This window comes from Caretta caretta, chromosome 4 (assembly GCF_965140235.1).
Source record: "Caretta caretta isolate rCarCar2 chromosome 4, rCarCar1.hap1, whole genome shotgun sequence".
Lineage (NCBI taxonomy): Eukaryota > Metazoa > Chordata > Testudines > Cheloniidae > Caretta > Caretta caretta.
The window spans coordinates 129,102,292-129,117,442 of record NC_134209.1 but is presented as its reverse complement, the minus strand read 5'-3'; the positions used below and the strand labels follow the sequence as shown (position 1 = coordinate 129,117,442).

Here is a 15,151-nt window from a genome sequence, read left to right as displayed (position 1 = left end):
CAAAATATTCCACCCTTTGTCCTTGGATTGGCCGCTACCACCACCAAACAAATACTGGTTACTGGGGAAGAGCTGTTTGGACACGTCTTTCCCCTCAAAATACTTCCCAAAACCTTGCACCCCACTTCCTGGACAAGGTTTGGTAAAAAGCCTCACCAATTTGCCTAGGTGACTACAGACCCAGACCCTTGGATCTTAAGAACAATGAACAATCCTCCCAACACTTGCACCCCCCCCCTTTCCTGGGAAATGTTGGATAAAAAGCCTCACCAATTTGCATAGGTGACCACAGACCCAAACCCTTGGATTTGAGAACAATGAAAAAGCATTGACTTTTCGTACAAGAAGACTTAATAGAAATAGAAGTAAATAGAAATCACCTCTGTAAAATCAGGATGGTAGATACCTTACAGGGTAATTAGACTCAAAACATAGAGAACCCCTCTAGGCAAAACCTTAAGTTACAAAAAAGATACACAGACAGAAATAGTTATTCTATTCAGCACAATGCTTTTCTCAGCCATTTAAAGAAATCATAATCTAACACATATCTAGCTAGATTACTTACTAAAAGTTCTAAGACTCCATTCCTGGTCTATCCCCGGCAGAAACAGCATATAGACAGACACACAGACCCTTTGTTTCTCTCCCTCCTCCCAGCTTTTGAAAGTATCTTGTCTCCTCATTGGTCATTTTGGTCAGGTGCCAGCGAGGTTACCTTTAGCTTCTTAACCCTTTACAGGTGAGAGGAGCTTTCCCCTGGCCAGGAGGGATTTCAAAGGGGTTTACCCTTCCCTTTATATTTATGACACCTTCCTTAGAAGTTTTTAAGGTCAGGCTTGACAAAGCCCTGGCTAGGATGATTTAGTTGGGATTGGTCCTGCTCTGGGCAGGGGGTTGGACTAGATGGCCTCCAGAGGTCCCTTCCAACTCTGTTATTCTATGATTCTAATAGATAAATTAAGCCTCTGAATTTGCCCAGTGCTAAATTAAGAGTTCTGTGACTTTTTTCCAATAAACCTACCTCTTGCTTACAAAATAGCAGAGCTTTATCCAGAGCAAATCAACATAGCTCTTTCAGTTAACTAAGGAGTGAGAGAAATCAAGGCAGCAATCCTCAAGCACGCAAGATAAAAGGAGATGATTGAATTCACACCCAAACTCTCATTTGTTGCTACTAGACCAGGGTGGGCAAACTACAGCCCAGGAGCCACATCTGGCCCTTCAGACATTTTAATCCAGCCCTCAAGCTCCAGTTGGGAAGCCGGACTGGGAGCTTTCCCTACTCCTCACGTGCCATGGTTCTACATGGCTCCCAGAAGCAGCAGCATGTCCCCCTCTGGCTCCTACATTCAGGGACAGCCAAGGGGCTCTGCACGCTGCCCCGCCCCAAGCGCCACCCCCGCAGCTCCTATTGGCTGGGAACTGCAACCTATGGGAGTTGCAGGAGCAGTGCCTGCAGACGGGGCAGGGTGCAGAGCCGCCTGGCCGCGACTCCGTGTAGGAGCCAGAGGGAGGACATGCCGCTGTTTCTGGGAGCACCTTGAGGTAAGCACCACCCAGAGCTTGCACCCCTGAGCCATACCCCTGAACCCCTCGGTCCCAGCCCAGAGCACCCTCCTGCACCTCCAACCCCTCAACCTGAGCCCCACCCCAGAGCCCTCAACCCCCCTACACACCCCAACCCCCAATTTCGTGAGCATTCATAGCCTGCCATAATATTTCCATACCCAGATGTGGCCCTCAGGCCAAAAAGTTTTCCCGCCCCAGTACTAGACCACTGAATGAGTCTCCTTTACTCTCTCTCCTTTTCTCTACTCCACTGCAGAGGACCTTTTTCAACAGCACCCACAGATGAACTAAACTGGTGTGATGGTTCAACATTTTTACTAGACTCCTGCCAGTGCTGTGAAAAAGTCTATATTCATGAGCACAGATACTACACTCCTCTGTCAAGAGTCTCCTGCAGTGGGTGAAGAGAAATAACTTTAAATATGAGATTTGTAGGATTTAATTTCTAGTTTAAACAAATAACTAATATCTCTACTGTAAAATCCCTCAAAGTGACCTGTACAACTAGATGCAATATCAATGAAATGCATCTGGTTGAAACATAACACTTTAGATAACTTTATGAAAGGTGGTAGGTTTCATATACACATTTCCAAACTTAAGTATCTCTTGATATTTTTAAGAGAGGAAAAAAAGGCGAAGACATTCTCTAAAGAGAAGAGAGCCTGCACACTTTTTAAAAATTGTGGTCTTCAATTAGTACAGAAGATTTGCCTTTAAAAAAGTAAGTCCACCAATTTGCTGCTTTTGGAATACTTTATATAATTTTAAAATGCCGATTTAACCAATTTTAACTCACAAAGACAAAACCTGTCTCTGTCAACAATTATCTACGCCAAGCTCCAGCCCATTAAAATGCAATTGTCAGAGTTACATCTGTAGGCAGGAGAGATTATATTTTGTGTCTTTAAGGCTTCAGCCAGGAGTTTTAAGAGACTGGGTCCCATTGAGAGTCTGAAGGTTAGCTGTAACTGCAAGGTAAGTATATCAAGGCCAGCAGACTCGTTCTAAAGTTTATTTGAATACAGTTATCATCCAGTAGGTTTAGCATGTTTTCCCAGAGTTTCTGATACCATGATGGTCACATCTCATGATTATTTCACCAAGTTTCTAATCTACAGAACTGAAGGTAGCATGAGTAAGTAAGGATATATGGCTCTTTATTCTCTTTTCAGCGGCTCTGTTAAGTAGTCATTGCCTATTTCCTCCCAATGGTATTATTTGGCTATGTGCCAGCTGACTGGGCTTACCTTCTATGACATATCAGTGAAACAGCTGCCTGTACTGAGAAATCTGAACAATTCGGAGCTAGATATTATAAAAGACATATTTCTAAAATTACTTAAATATATGCACAATATAATCTACTTAGCTAGCTATGACTTTGCATCTTGTTCCACATGAAGTAAGGTAAAGTCTTTCTTGTCCTGCCCTGAATTGTGTCCTAGCCTTTTCTTTTGTCCATCATGTCTTATTTAGTTATAAGGTCTGTGGGACAAGGAACAAGTCTCTTCTATATTGGTGAAGCATCATAGTAAATTAAAGGCACTATATATTTTAATTGTTAATGATAATTATAATATAGTGATATGAGAATGTCACTACAGTTTCCCTTTGGGTACATAGTACACTTGAAAATCTTAAAAAGCAATTCTTCACTTTTATAAAATACAGCTTTGAACAATGAAATACAAGTTCCTAGTTTCACTTTTTGACAGTGCACAACTACAGCGCACCAGATTACTTTTCTTGGCATGTGGCCTGTCACCAAGTGAAAGATTAAGCAGCTGTTCTGGGTGAATCAACTGTTAAGACATATGACTTGACTACAAAATGTGATTCACCCCAACTGTACATTTGTTGCTAAACTTACTCTGTCAAATGTAGACAGTTTGTTAAAAGAGTCAATGTTTTCATTTTCTTAAAAAATTGCTTACATGTTACAAAATACAAATTATACTCTAAAACATGTTTAAAAGTTTGAATATAAATGTAAGGCAAAGAATAGAAAAATGTATCCATATTTATCTGAAAATTTCCTTTCTTTCAAGTAGTAAAGTCCACAGATCTGTTAAAATGGGTATTTCAGCCTGCTTCCAACTTGGAGGCAGAACCAGACCAGTCAGTCAGCCACTGGCAGCAAGGGAAAGCCCTGACTCCTAACGTTCCCTCCGGCTGAGATAACTTTCACAGCCAGGGAATTCAAATCTACTTTCCTATATCACAGATTGTGATAAATATAATTTGTGGGGAAAAACAACAATTTTCCAACTGCAGAGCACAGTAATTTCCACTAACTGACAATGAACCTAAATCCTTGTATGTCAATTTTCATTGCTCTGCAAGATGATCCATTTGTCTTCGGCTGGATCTGTGGACCTTATTATTTGACTAAAGTATTTTTTCAGGTAAGCACAGATATATTTTCATATTCTTTTTTGAAGGTCCACAGATCAGTTACCATGGAATTTTCAAAGCAGTGTGCCCACAGGGTGGGAGGTAGGATCATCCTTAAGACTATGGGCATCCAAAACAAGACAGATTACATATAAATAACTTCATCTTCCCCTAGTACTAAACCACAGAAAAGACTTCTCCCAAAATAAAGAAAATGGTATTTGCTAAGACTAGGTAACCAAAATGCAGAATCTGATGAACACATGGATGACTGGCAGATTTCAATATAGGAGACATGACTGTCTGCCCTGAGGTTGACAGTGCTTTGATAATTGCCAGAAAAAGAAATATTTCTTGAATTTACTTAGGGAATGAATGTTAGGATAGTTGTGAGGTTCACCTGCCTGAATTAAAAGTACAATACTGGGTCTTGATAGAGAGAGAAAGCTCCCAACTTCAAATAAAAAACCCTTATCTAATTAGAGATGGTAACATCAGAAGGCCTACTCTAAAAGATTTGTGGTATAATGTCATCTCCTGCAGGGCTTCAATCTGGGTAGTCCTGCAAGGAGCAGAATGAGATTTCAAGATTATGCTCTATAACCTTGCAGGTTGGAATACAGTGGATGCCCTAAGGAAGCATTTAGTGCTGGGATTGGTATAATCTTCCTTTTCTTGAAAATGCTGAGAACATTATACTACAGAGAGCTGATCTTTTTACTTGGATGCTTATACACGCAAAATAAAGCCCTGCTGGAGTAACTCAAGGCTATGTTTCACTGGTTTAACACAACAGTTAAAACTATGGATGTTGCACCAGCCAGCAGAATAAGTTCTATTTGTTGTCTTCTATTTTGGGATCCATAAGCCCAATATCTCTTCATGCAAGTACTCACTATAAACCTGTCTAGTTTCGAATGGCAGGACTGGTCTTACAGAAGTCTGCTGTTGCGAGACTGTCAAATATCTAATGCAAGGCAGCCTGAGACACATAGCCTTGTCAAACACTGACCGGGAGCCCTTGGACAAGATACCCTGGGCCTGGTGATATGCCCAGGGGGTCCAAAAGGGCCACTGTGCAAGCCCCTGCCATTGCGCCGGCCATGGCATTGTGCCCACATCAAGACATCTATGTGCCAAACTGTGCCGGTTCCAGCATGAGTATCTGGACCCCATCTCTGACTCCGAAGATGAGGACCGGGATCTAGATGGCCACGGTGCTGAGCGAAGCTAGGCTGGTGATTGGTGCCGCGAAGATGGGGAGTGGTCCTGGAATCCGGAGTGGCACTGTGACGATGACTGGCGACAAGTCCTCAAACGGTGCCATGATGCCTGGTGCCAAGAATGGGATCTCCACCGAGTTGGGATTGGTGCTGGGACTCAGAGCGGTGCCTCCTTGTTGGTGCCTGTGAGCGGTGCCTTGGAGATGCAGGCGGACGCAACACTGCCAGCTTGCCCCGTTACGGTACTGCCTTCAGTGGCACGGGAGGCTTGTTGCGGAGGGCCGGGGACCGTGATGTGTCATGGCAGCAAGGTCCCTCGTGGCCTTAAAGGTGTCTAGGGTGCATGGTAGCCCCATCTCTTCACTATGTGTCTTGGGGAGACCAATGGCACCAGACTCAACTGTCCCCTTTGCACTGCCAAAGTCGATGGTGCTGACTCCAAAGCTCCCTGTGCCAGGTGCTCCTCCCTGGGACACACCCCGTTGTCCGATTCCGAAGGAGTGGGTCTCGAAGGCGGAGATCCACTCCTAACCTGCTTTTGGTGCTGCTCCTGTGGCACCCAGCAATGGGACCAGTGCTGGACAGTTCCCAACGGCTTGGCCACCGGGGAGTGGCAGTGGCGCAGGTCTCTGTATCCTTCCACGGTGTCGCTTCTGCCACGGATGGCACAGCGCTCCACTGACGAACTCGGTGCCGGGTCTTGCCACACCAAGGCAGATTGCAGTCTCAGAGCCACCTCCATAAGCAGCTGCTTTAAATGGAAGTCTGGTCCTTTTTTGTTCAAGGGCAAAACCCTTTACAAATCCTGCACCTATCAGCTTGGTGTGCCTCCTCCAGACACTTTATACAAGCGTCGTGGGGGTCGCCCGTTGGCATGGGCTTATTGCAGGACTTGCAGGGTTTGAACTCTTGGGACCAAGGCATGCCCCGAGTCTCCAAGGGGAGATAGGCAGTCGGGGTGGAGAGCAATGTTCCCTCTAATTTTTTCACATCCATGTGTGGAATGAATTTTGTTATGTGCACCAATATAAAGGTGATGTGTGATACATCACCTCTATATTGGTGTACATAACAAAATTCATGTGGTGGGGGTGGGGCCAAGGGGTTTGGCGTGTCGGAGGGGACTCAGGACTGGGGCAGAGGGTTGGCGTGCAGAGGTGTGAGGGCGGCTGGGGATGCGGGCTTTGGGGTGGGTCCGGGGATGAGGGGTTTGGGGTGCAGGAGTGTACTCTGTGGCTACAGCGGGGAGAGAGGATTTCCCCCCATATCTCTCTCCCCGCAGCAGCACCACCACTTGGGGGGATAGGGAAAGAGAGGCGCCACTCCCCACCTCGACAGCTCCAGGGCTGGGGCTGCAGAATAGGCACCCCTGCCCCAACAGGTCTGTGCCGGGGCTGGGTTCGGACCGGTGGAGAGGCGCCCGGGCAGCGCCTGGAGCAGGTCCAGGCCGCAGCAGGCTGGTGGCCGGGCTAGATTGAGGCTGGGGTGCCCCTCCCCGGCCAGTCCCCAGCAGGTCCCAGGATGGGTTCCATGAGTGCCTGCACAGCACTAAATAGGCTGCTGCGCGGCCGCACAGCTTACAGGGAACTTAGGTGGAAGGGAAACCCCCACTCCCAACAGCTTACCACTAATAACTAAATACAAGTACAACTAACACTACAACAACAAACTGAAAGTCTAGGAGAATGGGAGGAGAACTTGCTAGCAAGCCACCACAGTTCCAATGACCATCACTGGCAATAAGAAGGAACTGAGGTGGTGCCAAGTCAGCAGGGTCATATATTGAATGCCATTGAGGCACCACTCCAGAGGGCTTCCCAGCCAACCCAACGGGTTGATTGATGTAGGTTTCATTTTTAGAAGGTAAACACTATACATTTTTAAAGTGATTTATTTTGAAAACTTTTCAGATTAGTTTTACAGCTATATCAGAAAATGAATGATTGTTTGGTTATTTCATTTACCAAAGGTAATTGAAGCAGATATTTATGAAGTCATTGGGAGGTGAACTATCTCCAATTCAACAGGTTAATCATTAATATCTGGAGGATTTTCTTGCCATGCTGTATTAGAAGGAGAACATCACCAGACAGACATTTAAAATTGTTTTATTTAACTAAAACAACAACGTTATGTATTCTGGATTTTTTTTCCTTCAACAGCAAACATATAATATTTTAACAAAACAAGTATATGAATTTTTGAATTTAGTTAAACATTCACATTTTTTAAAATCAGGTTTGTTTGTTAAAATTGTTTTTAACTAAGATAGTTAAATGAAATGTTTAAAAAAAATTAAATCAACTATGTCAGCCAGGTCAACACGAGAAACTTAAAATATTGGCTTTTGCAGCTAACACAGTTGTCTTCACCTTCATTTTCCTGTTTGCTCATAATCTGGAAAAGAAAAACAAGCTTTCCTGCTTTTTCAGGTCCCAAACTATTTCTCAATTTGGAATGAATTAGTCCAAAGGAAGAAAATATTCTTTCTATACCCGCAGAAGAAGCTACTGTTGTTAAAAGTGAGATTATCACTTCAACAGTCTCTGAATCCAACTGCTTAAATGACTTCCACCAGTTCACTGGTGTGATTCTCTTTAAAACATTTGCAGCAAACATATATTTCTTGAATGGTTCTTATTCCCAAACTGGTTCTCTTTTGCAGCCTGCTGCCATTATAGGTTTTCCCTTCTATTGAGAGAATGGTATAGTAGATCTCAAATCAATGAAGGCTACCCTCAGAAAGACCTCAAGACTTCTGGAATATGCTATTCAAATAGTTTCACTTTTGTTTCTACTCCCTGTCCCTCCCTTCTCACATTTATCTCCAGACTTCTTCTCCTTGTCCAGATCTATTCCACCCCCAACACTCCCAAAACTTTGCACTTTTAGATAAAGGTAAGGGATTGACTCTGTGTACACAAATTTGCAGATGGACAATAGGGTAGAGGTCTGTTATTTCTCACCTCTATTTATTATTTATTTAAAACCATTTTTGCTGTTAACAAGCATGTTATCTCTGGAGACACAAATGCACAGTTTGAGAACTGCAAAACTAAGCATCACTGATGGTATCTTCTAGACTGAGCACTGAGTCCAACAGGGTAGATAGAAAGATTAACCTAAATAATCCTTACAGAAGCCCCCGGAATCCCATAAGATTAGGTCCCTAATCCATGAACTACTGAAACTCATTTACAAAAAACTTTTCTTAAATATTACATGAATATATTGTCTCATACTATAGAATTAGAATTTCTAAACCCTCTTCCATGATGAGATATCTTTGAGCTATAATGTATCTTAATTAAAACTATCTTTAGATTGCTTTTTGAGGGGGAAAACCTTTTTATCAAAAATTTCGATTTAAATAAAAAATCCCATTTAAATAAAAAATTCTGATTTTTTTGATTTTTTTTTAAAAAATCATTGATTTTTATCCACCCTGCCCAGCAGTTATTTTATCACATGTAGAAAACACAAGATTTTTTTTTTAACTTTACATCACCTATCCACATTCTCACATGCACTCATTAACAGGTCCTATAAACTGTTTGGTCTTCTCCTGTTAAAATATTTAATACAGAAGATGTCCAGTCTCTATCAACCCTGATGAAGAGGAAGCCTGTTTGAAACCTTTCAATTTCATTGACTTGTGGATGTACTCTCTCCACACAAAAAGAAAAGGAGTACTTGTGGCACCTTAGAGACTAACCAATTTATTTGAGCATGAGCTTTCGTGAGCTACAGCTCACTTCATCAGATGCATACCGTGGAAACTGCAGCAGACTTTATATACACACAGAGAATATGAAACAATACCTCCTCCCACCCCACTGTCCTGCTGGTAATAGCTTATCTAAAGTGATCAACAGGTGGGCCATTTCCAGCACAAATCCAGGTTTTCTCACCCTCCACCCCCCCACACAAATTCACTCTCCTGCTGGTGCTAGCCCATCCAAAGTGACAACTCTTTACATAATCAAGTCGGGCTATTTCCTGCATAGATCCAGGTTTTCTCACATCCCCCCCACCCCCATACACACACAAACTCACTCTCCTGCTGGTAATAGCTCATCTAAACTGACCACTCTCCAAGTTTAAATCCAAGTTAAACCAGAACATCGGGAGGGGGGTAGGAAAAAACAAGAGGAAACAGGCTACCTTGCATAATGACTTAGCCACTCCCAGTCTCTATTTAAGCCTAAATTAATAGTATCCAATTTGCAAATGAATTCCAATTCAGCAGTTTCTCACTGGAGTCTGGATTTGAAGAGTTGTCACTTTGGATGGGCTAGCACCAGCAGGAGAGTGAATTTGTGTGGGGGGGGTGGAGGGTGAGAAAACCTGGATTTGTGCTGGAAATGGCCCACCTGTTGATCACTTTAGATAAGCTATTACCAGCAGGACAGTGGGGTGGGAGGAGGTATTGTTTCATATTCTCTGTGTGTATATAAAGTCTGCTGCAGTTTCCACAGTATGCATCTGATGAAGTGAGCTGTAGCTCACGAAAGCTCATGCTCAAATAAATTGGTTAGTCTCTAAGGTGCCACAAGTACTCCTTTTCTTTTTGCGAATACAGACTAACACGGCTGTTCCTCTGAAATCTCTCCACACACACACACAAAATGGGTCCTGGAACTTCCCTTTCTGTTACAGATGAATATTTAAATATTAAGTTTAACAGAAAAATATATATGTATAAAATCTGATTTTCTACTAACAATTAGGAAACTAATTAATTATAATACATCCATTTTAGTGATTTATGATTATAAAATAAGAAAATAAAGAACTGGCAAACATGTAAATAAAAACAAAATAAATGTATCCAACTCTTGTTTCAATTACATCTTCCACTCTCAGAGACAGAGCCACCAAGCAATTCCTATCTTGTTCACGGAAATGACATGAGAGATCAGGGATGCTGCTCCCCACCGAAAAAAACACAGCCATTAATGCTCTTTGAGCTATAAGAGCCAGCTAATCCATTCCTCAGTGCTGGTGTATATCCATAACTACAAAGTGAAATTTAAGATTTTAATAAGTGTCATTATGCAAGTCTACTGCTATATAGGCAGTGCAGAGACTTCAATGGTGGCTGGGGCCTGGGCAAGAACCCTGGCAAGAGCAGGCGAGGGTTGTAGAAAGAACAACCTGTCACACACAGTATATACTATAGAAGACGTAGAGAGATGACTGATTCTGTACCCAGATTTCATACATCATACAGGGACATAAAGAGCTCTCACAGACTCCTAAGGCAACTAATTAAACAATTTAATGTTGGGATACAGACATTCAGGCCTGTCTGTAAAGGCCTATACTCTAAGAATTTAGGTGTATTCTTATCACTTGGCTAGTGATAGAGGTATAAAAGAAAGAATCAAAATCACTGCCTGCTGGTGTAAGGTCCTTCTCTTACTGTGACAGCCTGAGGCCCTATTCTTAGGGTAAGACCTTTGGCTAAGCAGCAGAGGCAGCCATAAGCTGGGAAGCGAGCGGTCACATCCTTACATTCCAAACTAGTCACATTGAAAGAAGGTGCTAATGGGCTGTTAGGAATAAAATCCTGCCCTGATAATGCCTATCGCCTCCAGAGAAAGGGAAGTGCCTAGAAGATGTAAAAGGAAACTTAGTTTGATAGCATCCTGTCTGGCAAGAACTCACTTATCAATAGCTGCGATGTGAAATCCTCATTTCTGTGTTTGTTCTATCACTGTAGTCCCCATTTCCCTATTGTTTGTCTGTATAACCTCTGTCTGGTTCTGTGATTGTGTCTGTCTGCTGTATAATTAATTTTGCTGGGTGTAAACTAATTAAGGTGGTGGGATATAATTGGTTAAATAATGTTACAAAATGTTAGGATTGGTTAGTTAAATTTCAGGAAAATGATTGGTTAAGCTATAGCTAAGCAGAACTCAAGTTTTACTATATAGTCTGCAGTCAATCAGGAAGTGGGGGTGGGGCGGAATGGGAACAGGGAATGGGGGTGGGGAAATTGGAATCATGTTTTGCTAAGGGCAGGAATAGGAACAGGGACACAGGTAAGGCTCTGTGGTGTCAGAGCTGGGAAGGGGACACTAAGGAAGGAAACTGGAATCATGCTTGCTGGAAATTCACCCCAATAAACATCAAATTGTTTGCACCTTTGGACTTCGGGTATTGTTGCTCTCTGTTCATGCGAGAAGGATCAGGGAAGTAAGTGGGTGAAGGAATAAACCCCTAACATCTAACTCAAGTAAAAAGTCCATTTATTAAAAGGCTAAACATCAAAAGTTAATATAGCCAGTTTGGAAGAACATTACAGTATTCTATTAAAGAATCAACTAAATAATCCACACTTACTTCATCAGAAGCAGAGCGAAGACACTGGACAGCTGCCTGTTTTTTCATTTCCTCTAGTGTTAGATCAGAACACTTTTTCTTACTCTTTCCCCATTTCTTGTAAGCTCCTTTTTCCCAGCCCAGGAAGATGTCATTCTCCTAAAATAAGTTAAAGGAAAAAGGATCAAAATTATCTGAAAGAAGATTTCATTAAACATAATTTATAACACTTACATAATCTTCTCAACACCCACATGAAATGAGTAGACAGCTATCATTTCAGATCTGAGATAAATGAGGTAGAGAGAAGTTTGTCTCCCAATACCTTGCTTAGTCCAGTAGACCATGCTGTTTCTTGAGACTCAGGATATACCTACACTGCAATCTCAACGGTGACTGCATCACAGGCAGAGATACCTTTGCTAACTTTACCAGCACTAGCATGCCACATCTCCACTATAGCTATTTTTAGCTATATTAGCACAGGTATGTCTACCCTTGCGGCCATCACACTTTGGATTGCAGTGTAGACGTACCCTTAGTTGCGTGAACTTGACTGTGATACCTCATTGAAAAATATCTTCCCTTACAATACCTGAAAGGAAAATTTACGAATTTGAAATAAGCTTTAAGCACCCATTTGCTGAGAAGCTGTTCCATTAACAGTTAAAGCAATGAGAATAAACATCTGGAACTGACAACATCAGATAAGATGGGGAAGACAAGGGGGCAGAAACATTGCTGATGTACAATATTATAGCCTACATTTTAAAGTGCTCTCTTTCCTTAACATTAATCTGTGTCTTTTTTAAAATTCTCAACTATTTACGCTTCATTAAACAGCTACTTAAAATGATCTTTAATTGCCTATGTCAACCCATTTTTATGTTTACTCCAGGTTATACTTCACTACTTGTATTATCTTATAGTTAAGGCTATGTTTTAGTCACGGATATTTTTAGTAAAAGTCATGGACAGGTCACGGGCAGTGAACAAAAATTCACGGCTCATGACCTGTCCCGGCCAATGGGAGCTGCGGGGGCAGTTGCCTGCAGGCAGAGCTGCCTGGCCATGCCTCCGCCTAGCAGGTGAGCGAGGGGGATTTTGCCACTTCCGGGGAGCCCCCCCAGGTAAGCACCGAACAAGAAGGTTGCGGGGTCCCGAGACTGTCCCCGCAGTGGCCAGTGCAGTGGGTGCAGGAGCTGCCCTGAGCCAGACACACCGGCTGCTGCAGAAATCATGGAGCGCATGGAAAGTCACACTCACAGACTTACTTATAGTTCTGTCCCTGTTTAACACATGCTACTCAGTAAATATTTCCTTTTATCACTTAAAAGCTAAGGAAAAAACAATACTTTTGCTACAGACTAACTTCATTTTCCAGCGCTCTCACAACTTGTTCACATTTGACTATGACAATCAGGGTCCAGACACTTCTAGGGGAGAACAGGGGGTCTCTGAATCCCAAAGAATAAACAACTGACTCAACTGGTTGTGTGTAATGTTATCGTGTACAAAAACATGTCAAGTAAGGTCTTTTATGAAAACTTGTAATGTTCTGAAATTGATGGCCATTAGCAGATATGTATACAGGTTATGGTCATGAAAATATGAATGTTTGTATAATATATATCTAAAGAATGTGTGCATGTAGTTGCATCACCAGAGAGAGAAACTGTAACCATGATGTAACTACAGCATCACCTCACAACATGGGTAATGTAGCAATGATGCAGCAAGAGACACCTCCTGAGGGGGGTCAACAAGCATGCGGACAAGGGGGATCCAATGGATATAGTGTATTTAGATTTTCAGAAAGCCTTTGACAAGGTCCCTCACCAAAGGCTCTTAAGCAAAGTAAGATGTCATGAGAGAGACGGAACGTCCTCTCATGGATTGGTAACTGGTTAAAAGATCGGAAACAAAGGGAAGGAATAAATCGTCAGTTTTCAGAATGGAGAGAGATAAATAGTGGTTTCCCCCAGGGGTCTGTACTGGGACCAGTCCTATTCAACATATTCATAAATGATCTGGAAAAAGGGGTAAACAGTGAGGTAGCAAAATTTGCAGATGATACAAAACTACTTAAGATAGTTAAGTCCCAGGCAGACTGCAAAGAGCTACAAAAGGATCTCTCAAAACTAGGTGACTGGGCAACAAAATGGCAGAGGAAATTCAATGTTGATAAATGCAAAGTAATGCACATTGGAAAACATAATCCCAACTATACATATAAAATGATGGGGTCTAAATTAACTGCTACCACTCAAGAAAGAGATCTTGCAAACATTGTGGATAGTTCTCTGAAAAACAGCCATTCAATGTGCAGCGGCAGTCAAAAAATGAACAGAATGTTGGGAATCATTAAGAAAGGGATAGATAAGACAGAAAATGTCATACTGTCTCTATATAAATCCATGGTTCACCTACATCTTGAACACTGCGTGCAGATGTGGTCACCCTACTCAAAAAAGATATACTGGAATTGGAAAAGGTTCAGAAAAGGGCAACAAAGATGATTAGGGGTATGGAACGGCTGCCATATGAGGAGAGATTAATAAGACTGGGACTTTTCAGTTTGGAAAAGAGACAGCTAAGGGGGGATATGATAGAAGTCTATGAAATCATGACTGGTGTGGAGAAAGTAAAGAAGGAAGTGTTATTTATTCATCACACAAGAACTAGGGGTCACCAAATGAAATTAATAGGCAGAAGATTTAAAACAAAAGGAAGTATTTTTTCACACAACGTACAGTCAACCTGTGGAACTCTTTGCCAGAGGATGTTGTGAAGGACAAGACTATAACAGGGTTCAAAAAAGAACTAGATAAGTTCATGGAAGATAGGTCCATCAATGGGTATTAGCCAGGATAGACAAGGGTGGTGTCCCTAAACCTCTGTTTGCCAGAAGCTGAGAATGGGTGACAGGGGATGGATCACTTGATGATTACCTGTTCTGTTCATTCCCTTTGGGGCACCTGGTATTGGCCACTGTCGGAAGACAGGATACTGGGGTAGATGGAACTTTGGTCTGACCCAGTATGGTCATTCTTATGATTTCCAAGCCAATATGTTAGAGGAAACCAACTTCAAATACCAATCCACTGACCAGCAAGGAAGAGACAATAGTGGACCATTCAAGTTAATGGGAAAACATTGAAACAAACTGAAAATGTAAATAAAATCAGTCTTGGAAAACTAAGAAAGAAATGAATTCTTCCCACCCAGAATAACTATGAGTCACAAAGACAAGAGAAAAGACATTTTAAAAACAGGCTTGGGTCTCGGTTTTTAATCCAAAAACTGAGGACCAACATCTAAGCAGGGTATAGTCCGTGAAACAGTGGCTCCCCTATAGGACAGGGTGGCCGTTGGGAAACTGTGCAGAGGCAATGGGTAACTTGAATTAGAAAGGGGAATTTAGGTAACGTACAAGTATGAAGCGCAAAGATGCATCTTTATGTTTATTTTCTGTGTAACTTGTATGTGTTTGCTTTTCCTTAGGATTTCATCTTTGAATCTATGCTTTTTCTATTAAATAAGTCTGTGTTTATTTTTACCCCAAACAGGTCTCTGTTGTGCAAACTGTGAGACGCGTATCCCAAAAAATGAACTCATATTGGGGAGGGAGG

General features: G+C 42.1%; 1 protein-coding gene across 3 annotated transcripts in view; it reads right to left on the bottom strand.

Moving 5' to 3' along the window:
- The window catches only part of KIAA0232 (KIAA0232 ortholog), a 109,398-nt gene that overhangs the window by 38,895 nt on the left and 55,352 nt on the right, over positions 1-15,151 (bottom strand). For all 3 annotated transcript variants that reach the window (XM_048848934.2, XM_048848937.2, XM_048848935.2), the window contains exon 3: positions 11,541-11,678. In XM_048848934.2, the coding sequence (XP_048704891.1) occupies positions 11,541-11,678 (138 nt within the window). The remainder of the gene's footprint in view (positions 1-11,540; positions 11,679-15,151) is intronic.